The sequence below is a fragment of the Muscardinus avellanarius genome (genome assembly GCF_963383645.1).
Source record: "Muscardinus avellanarius genome assembly, chromosome: 16".
In the NCBI taxonomy this organism is placed as follows: domain Eukaryota; kingdom Metazoa; phylum Chordata; class Mammalia; order Rodentia; family Gliridae; genus Muscardinus; species Muscardinus avellanarius.
The window spans coordinates 1,145,226-1,155,604 of record NC_137802.1 but is presented as its reverse complement, the minus strand read 5'-3'; the positions used below and the strand labels follow the sequence as shown (position 1 = coordinate 1,155,604).

The 10,379-nt window shown below is 60.6% G+C and overlaps 1 protein-coding gene across 1 annotated transcript; it reads left to right on the top strand.

Annotated features, from left to right (window-relative positions):
- Positions 1-7,686: 7,686 nt before the first annotated feature.
- Positions 7,687-8,247, top strand: TNFAIP8L1 (TNF alpha induced protein 8 like 1; the record flags this gene model as incomplete). Its single annotated transcript, XM_080712890.1, has 1 exon — positions 7,687-8,247. The coding sequence occupies one exon, from the start codon at positions 7,687-7,689 to the stop codon at positions 8,245-8,247; it is 561 nt and encodes a 186-aa protein (XP_080569016.1).
- Positions 8,248-10,379: the final 2,132 nt, after the last annotated feature.

The window sequence follows — 10,379 nt, the reverse complement described above, 5'->3', positions numbered from 1 at the left end:
TCTACCTCCGAGCTCCGCCCCCCGCCCTGTTTTTTATTCTTTATTTTGAAACAGGGTCTCACTGAGTTGCAGAGGGCCTCGCCAAGTAGCTGAGGCTGGCCTCGAACCGCGATCCTCCCGTCTCAGCGTCCTGAATTAATTTTATTAATTAATTTATTTATTTGCGGGTCTGGGAATGCAGCCCAGGGGCATTCAACTCCGAGCTCCACCCCCGGCCCTCGTCTTTATTTTGAAACAGGGTTTCGCCAAGTAGCTGAGGCTGTCCTGAGGCCTAGGGTCCTGTCCCGGCCTCCCAAGTCCCGGGATTACGGGCATGCACGGCCACACCCAGCTCAGAGGCCCCTTTTCAAAACAGATGATTGAAAACCAAAAAGACAGAGGCAGAGTGCCCCTGGGTTCAGTCCCCAGTATCATAAAATAAATAAATAAAGGATGGACAGAACTCCCTGGTCTCTAGGGCCCCGAGAATACCAAATGCAGGCACGTGGGACCATCCCGTCCCGGGCAGGCTCAGGGCCTTTGCACCTGCTCAACCCGCCACCGCCCTGCCAGGTCCATGGGCGCCAACTTTGAAACATAACAGGCTGGGTGACGGAGGACCTGCCAGCAGGGGCCGGGCCCTGGGAGGGCGGAGGAGGGCGGGACGCTGTAACTATGGAAACCAGGGACAAAGGGACACCTGGGAGCCTCCGCCTCCCGGGCTCAGCCCTGCGCAGCCTTTTAGGGTCCCCGGGACGGACCCGGGCGTCCACCTCCAAGCTACACCCCGGCGCTAGGTGGCTGAGGCCGGCCTCCTGTGCCCGCCTCCCCAGATCTGGGCCCTAAGCCTCAGTTTCCCGCCTGGCGCCCGGAAACTCAGGCCTCAAGGTGAGGGCCTTTCGGTGCGCGACCCCTCGGCTGGAGGGGTCTAGTCCCTGCCACGTGGGGCCAGGAGAGGGCACCCGGGAAGAACGCCAGCCGTTGCCATGGAGACGCCCCGCCCGGTGTGGGCGGGGCCTGGCGCCATCCCTCTGCGGGAACCCCTTGGCCCTCCGGCCAGTCTCCCCAGGATGCCACTGCCCGCGCTTACTGCAGCCCGCTGGCCGAGTCGGCCGGGCCTCAGTTTCCCCACCTGTCTTCTTGGCGGGGGATGACGGGACAGGGGCGGGGAGGAGACCTGGAGAGTGGGTGACGGCTTCCAGGACCCGGCACCCCTGGGTGGGCCCTACAGGAGGGGGAGCTTGAACCCCCGGCTCTTTATTTTCGGACCCCGGGGGCATTCTACCTCCAGGACGGCCCCGGCCCTATTTATTTTACCTAATTTAATTCCGCGGTACTGGGGACGGACCCAGGCCCGCCCGAGTCTTTATTCCTTGTTTTGAGAAGGGCCTCGGTGAGTAGCTGAGGCTGGTCCTGAACCGCGGTCCTCCGGCTCGGGCGCCGGGGTCACACGCGCCCGCCATGCCCGGCCCCTTCCTGGGCACTTTAGTGTCTGTCGGTCACGGGCATCGTCGTGGCCCTCTGCTGCCGGCATAGGTGGTGCCGGGATGCACGCCCGCACACACGGCCACTGAGCAGGCCCAGCCTCCGTGGCCGCTCGGGACACAGCGAGCCGGCCTCTGAGTGAGGGGCTGCGGTCAAGTCCCACTCGGCCACGTCGGGGCTGTGTGACTCAGTTTCCCTCTCTGTAACGACCGGTGCGTCGGGGGAAGCTGGTCGTGAGCAGCTGGGGTGGAACGTCTGGGAGGCGTGAGCGCCCTGGGGTGGCGGGGCTGGGGCAGCCGCGGCCCCTCGGCCTGGCCAGAGCCAGCGGACGGCACAGCGGGGCTGCTGGGGACGCGGCCCGGGGTGACTTCTCTGACCCTGTGCCCTCTGCTGCTGGGAGGTCGTTTATTCACTCGACAAACGGGCCCTGGGTGCCTGCAGCAAGCCTGGTGCAAGGAAAGCTGTGGGCAGAGGGAGGGAGCTCCCGAGAGGGCGCCTGGGCGCCCGGGGGACTCGGTTTGAGAGTTGGGGACCTGCGCCGGGGCTGTGGGGACGGTGGCCAGTTAGGGGCGGAGGCCGAGGCCGGCTCAGCCGGGGCTGAGGAGCCGCCAGCCCGGCCCTGCGCGCGGCCCATCAATTATTGACGCCCTTTGTGTGCAACATGAAGAATTCATGCGCCGGGTGGGAGTGCTGGGGGCGCGTTTCCAGGCCCTCCGCCTCCGGCTGGCGCGCCTGCCGTTCCACTACTTGGGAGGCTGAGACGGGAGGGCGCAGGTTCAAGGTTTCCGCAACGGAGCGAGGCCCACACTGTTTCTCTAGAATGTTCCGCAGCCTCACGAAACAGGGTCTCCCTGGTGGCCAGGAGTCTCACTACTTGCTGAGGCTGTCCTCGAACCTGCGATCCTCCTGTCTCAGCCTGGCGAGTAACTGGGATTACAGGTGTGCGCCACCGTGCCTGGCTTTTTCCTTTTCTTTTTTTCGTTTTGGTGGTACTGGGATTTCTGGAAGCCCTTCTACCTCCGGGCTACACTCCCAGACCTATTTTTCTATAGATATTTTTTTATTTGGAAACAGGGTCTCTTAAGCCAGCACGCTGCTTCGAAACTGCGCGATCCTCCTGTCTCCGCCTCCCCACCACGCCCGGCTGGCCTTTTCTTTTTCTTTATCTTTCTTTTTTTTTGTGTGGTATTGGGGATGGAACTCGGGCATCATGCCTCTGGGTTATACCTCCAGCCCTATATTTTATTCTCTATTTATTATTATTATTATTATTATTATTATTATTATTTTGCGGTACTGGGGCTTGAACCCAGGGGCATTCCGCTGCCGAGCTCCACCCCCAGCCCTATTTTTTATTCTTTATTTTGAAGCAGGGTCTCCCTGAGTGGCAGAGGGCCTCACTAGGTAGCTGAGGCTGTCCCCGAAGCGCGATCCTCCTGTCTCGGCCTCCCGGATGCTAGAATTAGCCGGGTGTGGTGTACAGGCTTGTAATCCCAATACTTGGGAGGCTGAGACTGGAGGATGGGGATTGGTCGCCAGCCTCAGCTACTTAGTGAGGCCCTCTGCAACTCAGTGAGACCCCGTTTCTAAATAAAATATAAAATAAAGCCGGGCGTGGTGGCGCACGCTTGTCATCCCAGCATTTGGGAGGCTGAGACAGGAGGATCGCAGTTCGAGGCCAGCCTCAACTACTTAGCGAGGCCCTCTGCGACTCAGTGAGACCCTGTTTCAAAATAAAGAATGAAAAATCGGGCTGGCGGTGTCCGGCCCTGCCTCCTGGCCTCGCTGGACTGTGGTGTAGACACTGCACGATCCAGGAGCGACCCCGACCTCCAGAGCGTCTGTGCCCAGCTTGCAGGCGGCCAGCGGCCAGATGGGGCCAGAGTCCGCAGTCCAGATGGTGGAGTGGGGTTTGCCAAGGACGGAAAGTCCAAGGTGTGGTCCAGTTTGCTGACCTGGCCGAGCCGGGGGAGGGAGGGAACTGGCGGCCGGACGCCCCAGCTCCGGGGTTGGGGGAGGCCGCTCCCGGGTGCCGCGGAGCGGGACGGGAGCGCTCGCGGCCGCGGCTCAGGGCCTTTGCACCAGCTGTTTCCTCTGCCACGCTCCCCTCCCGGACTCCTTCCCGTCCTCAGCCCAGGGCCCTCTCCAGAGGCCCGGCCCAGCCTTTGAGAATGATTTTCTATACATATATATGTGGTCCTGGGGTTCCTGGAAGCCCTGCTACCTCCGGGCTACACTCCCAGACCTATTTTTACATTTTTATTTGGAAACAGGGTCTCCTAAGCCAGCGCGCGGCTGGCTTCGAACCCGCGCGGTCCTCCTGTCTCTGCCTCCCAAGCGCGGGGATGACAAGCGTGCGCCGCCACGCCCGGCTTTATTTATATATATTTTTTGGTGCACACTTGTCACCCCAGCACTCGGGAGGCTGAGACGGGAGGATCGGGGTTCGCGGCCAGCCTCAGCTCCTTAGTGAGGCCCTCCGCAACTCAGTGAGACCCGGTTTCAAAATAAAGAATAAAAAAAAATAGGGCTGGGGGTGTAGATCAGAGATAGAATGTTCTAGGTTCCATCCCCAGTACTGCAAGAAAAAAAAATAGGGCTGGGGGCGGAGCTCGGAGGTAGAATTCCCCTGGGTTCCATCCCCAGTGCCACAAACAAACAAACAAACAAACAAACCAAACGGGCGGGCGTGGTGGGCACACGCTTGCAGCCCCAGAGCCTGGAGGCTGAGAGGAGGGACTGCAGGTTTGCAGCCAGCCTTGGAGGCTCTCAGCAACCTAGGGAAAAACTGTTTCCAGATAAGAAATAAAACAGGGCGGGAGTTGTAGCTTGGAGGCTGAATGCCTGTGGGGCCAATCCCCAATACCAAAAACAAAACCATAAAATGGGCTGGAGGTGCTGGGTGTGGTGGCACGGCCGTAACCCCAGCCCCTGGGAGGCTGAGTCGGGAGGAGTTGGGCGGAGGTCCATCGGGGTCTCGGCCCTCGGACGCCGGGAAAGTCCCTGCCCCAGGAGGCTGCCGGCGGCCTCACTGCCTCCTGCCGGAAGGAAGGCCGGGGTTATTTTGGTCCAAGGCCTTTTCCCCGGGGAGCACAGTCCTGTTCCTGCCCGGCTGCGGGGACAGGGCAGCTTCTGGCAGAACAATGGGCCGGGCCTGGGGGGCCGCAGCTGGATGCCCAGGTGTGGCAGCTCTGGAGGCCGGGAGGGGAGCTGCCTCCCCTCCTCTGTCCCTCTCCCTGCTGGGGCTGCTGCGGGGCCTTCCAGTGGCCTTGATGCTGGGGACCTCGGCCTTTCTCACTCCAAGCTCTGCCCTCAGCCCTATTTGTTTTTCTTTCTTTCTTTTCTTTTTTTTATCTTTTTTGTGTGTGTGTGTCTGGGGATGGAACCCAGGGGCATTCAACCTTCAAGCTCCACCCCCAGCCCTAATATTTTTTTTTTTTTGTGTGTGTGTGTGTGTTTGGGGATGGACCCAGAGGCATTCAACCTCCGAGCTCCACCCCCTGCCCAGTGTTGTATTCTTTATTTTGAAACAGGGTCTCACTGAGTTGCAGAGGGCCTAAGTAGCTGAGGCTGTCCGCGGACCGTGATCCTCCGGTCTCGGCCTCCTGAGTGCTGGGGTGACGAGCGTGCCCACCGCGCCCGGCTTCCTGGTTTTTAGTCTCCATTTTGAAACATTTGGCCTCAGTTTCTATGTCTGTTGGGCCCGGGGCCCTCTCCGTCTCCGTGTGTGCAGACGTCCTTTGTCCCTGGGTCCAGCACACACTCGTGGACACCGGCTGGGGTCCAGGCCTGGGCTGGGTGCGAGGGGCTGCTCCTGTGCCTCTCTGAGCCTGGCTCCTCTTCCCAGTGTAGACGGCGGGAGGATCCCCCTGGCTTCCGCAGTGCTAGTCCTGGCCCGGCTCTGTGGGGAGCACGGGGCCTGGCCACCGGGGCGGGGCGGGGGCAGGGAAGGCCTGTCCAGCCCTTCCCGGCCGCCCTGACTGTCGAGGGCAGGCAAGAGGGCATCGGGGGTGGGTCCTGGAGGCCTGGGCCGCACAATGGCGGGCTTTGTGGGGGTCCCGGGGGCCGGGCGGCATTCCTGCCTGGGGCTGGCGGCATGGGGGTGGACGCTGCCTGGGCAGGCCGGGCCCTTCAGTGGGCATGTGACCCTGCAGACCGGGGGGTCACAGCTAAGGCAAGCGGAGCAGCCCCGTGTGACCCTGGCACCACGCGGCTGAGACGCTCCCAGAGCTGTCCCAGGGAGGCGGCTGAAGGGGGCACCCTGGAGCCGGGAACCCAGGCAGGAGGGACAGAGGCCCACAGGGCTGCGAGCTCTTTTTTATTTTATTTTTTTGGCACTAGGGTTTGTATCCAGGGGCATTCTACTTCTGAGCTACACCCTCAGCCCAATTTTATTTATTTATTTATTTATTTATTTATTTATTTATTATCTATTTTGGTACTGGGGGTGTAACCCAGGAGCATTCTACCTCTGAGCTACACCTTCAGCCCTATTTTTTATTCTTTCTTTTGAAATAAGGTCTCACTAAGTTACAAAGGGCCTCACTAAGTAGCTGAGGCTGTCTACCAACCTGCGATCTTCCTCCCAGCCTCCCAAGGACTGGGATTGCAAGCTTGTGCCCCCTACGCCCTGCTGCAAGGCCTTATTTTAAAACAAAACATAGGCTGGGCAGGTTTGGGATCCCAGGCTTTAGGAGGTTAAGACAGGAGGATTGCGGGTTTGTGGCTAGCCACAGCAACTCAGCAAGGCTCTCGGCAGTACCAAATTAAAGAATGGGACCCGGGCGTGGTGGTGCACGCTATAATCACTGCGCTTGGGAGGCTGAGACAGGAGAATCGCGCAGGATCGAAGCCAGCCTCAGCTACTTAGTGAGGCTCTCAGCAACTTAGTGAGACCCTGTTTCAAAAGAAAGAATAAAAAATAGTACAGGGGAGCCTGGCGTGGTGGCGCACGCTTGTAATCCCCACACTTGGGAGGCGGAGACAGGAGGATCAAGCAGGTTCACAGCCAGCTGCGCTGGCTTAAGAGACCCTATTTCAAAAAAAAACAAAAACAACAAAAAACCATGTAGCCCAGAGGTAGAAGGGCTTCCAAGAACCCCAGTACCACCGAAAAAAAGAAAAAGAAAAAAGTGTGTGTGTGTAAACTAGAGGTAGAGGCCCCTGGCTTCCATCCCCATTACTACCAGCACCACAACGAAAACTAAGAAAGGACTGGGGGTATAGCCTAGAGATAGAACGTCCTTGGGTTCAATCCCCAGTATTGCCAAAAAAATAAGTAAATAAATCAACAACAAAGAAAGTAAAATTAGGACTGGGCACGTAGTTTGGAGATAGAATGCCTCTGGGTGCAAGCCCCAGTCTGTCTGTGTCAGTAAAGTTTTATCAGCACATGGCCATGCCCATTCATGTACATTACCAGGGGCAGCTTTCTGGCACATGGCCACGCCCACTCATTTACATGTCACCTTGGAGGTTTTCAGAAGACCACCACGCCATCCAATTATATGCTGTCCTGGTAGTGCTCTGGCGCACTACCTGGTCCACGCATTACAAGCCGCCTGCGCCGCCAAGCCCACTCACATACTTTCCCGACTTCTTTCTGATGTTTTGTCACGCCCACTCATTTACATAGCACCCTGGTGGCTTTCTGGTGCGACGCCACGCCCATTCATTTACATAGCAGCCGGGTCCCTTTCTGGTACACAGCCACGCCCTCTCATTTACATAGCATCCTGGTCCCTTTCTGGTGTCGCCATGCCCGCTCATTTACATAGCATCCTGGCAGCTCTCTGGCACACAGCCACGCCCACTCATTTACATAGCACCCTGGCAGCTCTCTGGCACACAGCCACGCCCACTCATTTACATAGCATCCTGGTCCCTTTCTGGCACACAGCCACGCCCACTCATTTACATAGCACCCTGGCAGCTCTCTGGTACACCACCACACCCACTCATACATAGCATCCTGGCAGCTCTCTGGCACACAGCCACGCCCACTCATTTACATAGCAGCCGGGTCCCTTTCTGGTGCCGCCACGCCCGCTCATTTGCATAGAGGCCCGGCCCCTTGCGACGCCACGCCCGCTCATTTGCATGGCGCCTGCCCCGCCCCCCGCCCGCAGTGGCCTGGCTGCCTCCCGGCCACGCCCGCTCGCGCGTGCCCACCTACACATCCCCGTGAGGACCCACGGCTCTCTCCGTCCTCCCCGCAGGGCCATGGACACCTTCAGCACCAAGAGCCTGGCCCTGCAGGCCCAGAAGAAGGTCCTGAGCAAGATGGCGTCCAAGGCCATGGTGGCGGCGCTCGTGGACGACACCAGCAGCGAGGTGCTGGACGAGCTGTACCGCGCCACCAAGGAGTTCACGCGCAGCCGCAAGGAGGCGCAGAAGGTGCTCAAGGACCTGGTGAAGGTGGCGGTGAAGCTGGCGCTGCTGCTGCGCGCCGGGCAGCTGGCCGGCCCCGAGCTGGCGCTGCTGCAGCGCTTCCGCCAGCGCGCGCGCAGCCTGGCCATGACGGCGCTCAGCTTCCACCAGGTGGACTTCACCTTCGACCGCCGCGTGCTGGCCGCCGGGCTGCACGAGTGCCGGGACCTGCTGCACCAGGCGGCCGGGCCGCACCTCACCGCCAAGTCGCACGGCCGCATCAACCACGTGTTCGGCCACTTCGCCGACGGCGACTTCCTGGCGGCGCTGTACGGCCCGGCCGAGCCCTACCGCTCGCACCTGCGCAGGATCTGCGAGGGCCTGGGCAGGATGCTGGACGAGGACAGCATCTGAGCCGCCGCCGGCCGCCGGCCGCAGGGGCCTCCCTCCCGTCCACCCCAGCCCTGGCTCCTTCCCGGGGTCGGGGCAGGGAGAAGGGGCGCCGGCTTTGGGTTGTGCCCCCGCCCCATGCCCGCGTCCAGCGCCTAATCTCGGGGACCTCAAAAGTGACCTTTTCTCTTTTTCTTTTTTTCAGTACTGGGTCTGAAACCCAGGGGCATTCTACCTCCGAGCTACACCTCCAGCCCGATTTTTTATTATTTTCTTGGAACAGGGCCTAAGTAGCCGAGGCTGACCGCCATCCTCCTGTCTCAGCCTCCCGAATGCTGGGGTTACAAGCCTGTGCCTCGGTGCCTGACTCAAAAGGCGACCCTCTTTGGAAGCTGGGTGGCTGCGGAGGGAGTGCGTTGGGATGACGGTCATAGTGGAGCGTTCGGCCCTGGCCCGACTCGTGGAGAGAGAGAACGCCATGTGCCAAGGGGCAGGGCTGGGACCAGGGTCTACAAGCCTTGAACACGGAGGACGGCCGCCCTGGGGCACATTCTCCCGCAGCTGCAGAGTGAGCCAGCCCTGCCCTCGCTGCAGTCGTGGGCCCCAGCCCAGAACCTCGAGACTGCCGGGTTTAAGCCCCCCATTGCAGTCCTGGGCGGCGAATCAACGGGCCACATGGACTGTGCCAGTGTTGAGGGTCCTCCAAGGGTGCCCGGTCAGCTGGAGACTGAAGCCCCTCACACCCACTGGGAGGGGCAAAGCCACCTGAGATGCCTGTACGTTTTACAACTCACATTGGGAAAACCCACAACTGAACTAAGAACACTGGGCTGAGGGTGTGGCGCGGGCTAGCGCCTGCCTGGCACACCTGTGCCCACGGCCCTGGTTCTGGCCCCAGTACCGCCCAAATCCCCAAAGCGTTTTCTCAGCTTCGGCAGCCACGGGAGACGGCCAGCTTCTTCCCTGGGGCTGTGGACACCTCCCAGGGCCCTGGGCTGGGCTTCGGCAGGTTGCAAAAGCCCTCTGCGGGTCAGGGAGGCTGTTTGGGGTTCCTGGCGGAGGCAGGGCGCGCCATTTGGGGCAAAGGTCGCAAACCTTTAGGCCTGTGGGCAGGAGGCAGCTCAGTTGTCCCGTCCAGTGTTTGGGGCACCGGGTCAGCTGCCAGCGCTCGCAGGCCAGGCCTTGCCCACCCATCGAGACCCCGCGCACTGGCTGACGGGAGAGCCTCCCTCGCCGTGCCCCGGCTGCCCGCGGGCTGGCCTACGGTGACGCTCAGGAAGCCTGCACGGGGTTCTCTGGGGCCGGATCTGAGCCCTCGCCGTGGGCGCAGGCCCAACTGCCTGTTCACTGCCTAGGCTCTCGGAAACCTGAGATTTGATGAAAGCCAGAGACAACAGAAGTGTGCTCGGGAACTATGTGCCCGGCCGCCGCGCTTCCTCCCTGCAGAGCATCGCTGTGCCCGCGCCTGCTGCGCAGCGAGCCGGCCACCGCCGAGTCACAGCCCCGGCCCTGCTGTGCGCTCTGAGCCAAGGCCTTGCCAGGCGGGGGCCTCACTTCTGCAGCGGCTGCCCCCGCCGTCCTCCGTCTCGACCTCAAGGCCTGGAATACTAGCGGCGCCACCACGCCCGGCTCGGCATCTGCCCTTCACCTGTGCCTTGGCCACTCACGAGCCCACGCCCGGCGGCCGGGCCCTCGGATGAGTCTCAGAGCTAAAGAGTGGGGCTGCTGCTGACCAAAAAAGGGTGGCCTCCTCTCATGGCCCCACACGAGGGGATTCGCCTGGAAGCTTCATTAAGTTACTGTCAGCTGGGCCTGGGGCGCACGCCTGTGTCATCCCTGCATTCGGGAGGCTGAGACAGGAGGATCGCAGGTTCACAGCCAGCCTCGGCTACTCAGTGAGGCTCTCGGCAATTCAGTGACCCTGTTTTCAAAATAAAGAATAAGAGCCTGGTGTGGTGGTGCACACTTGTAATCCCCGCGCTTGGGAGGCTGAGACAGGAGGATCACACAGGTTCGAAGCCAGCCTCAGCTACTTAGTGAGGCTCTCAGCAACTTAGTGAGACCCTGTTTCCAAATAAAATATTAAAAAAATACGTCTGGGAGTAATAGCCCGGAGGTAAAAAGCCCTTGGATTGCAACCTCAGTACCACAAAAGA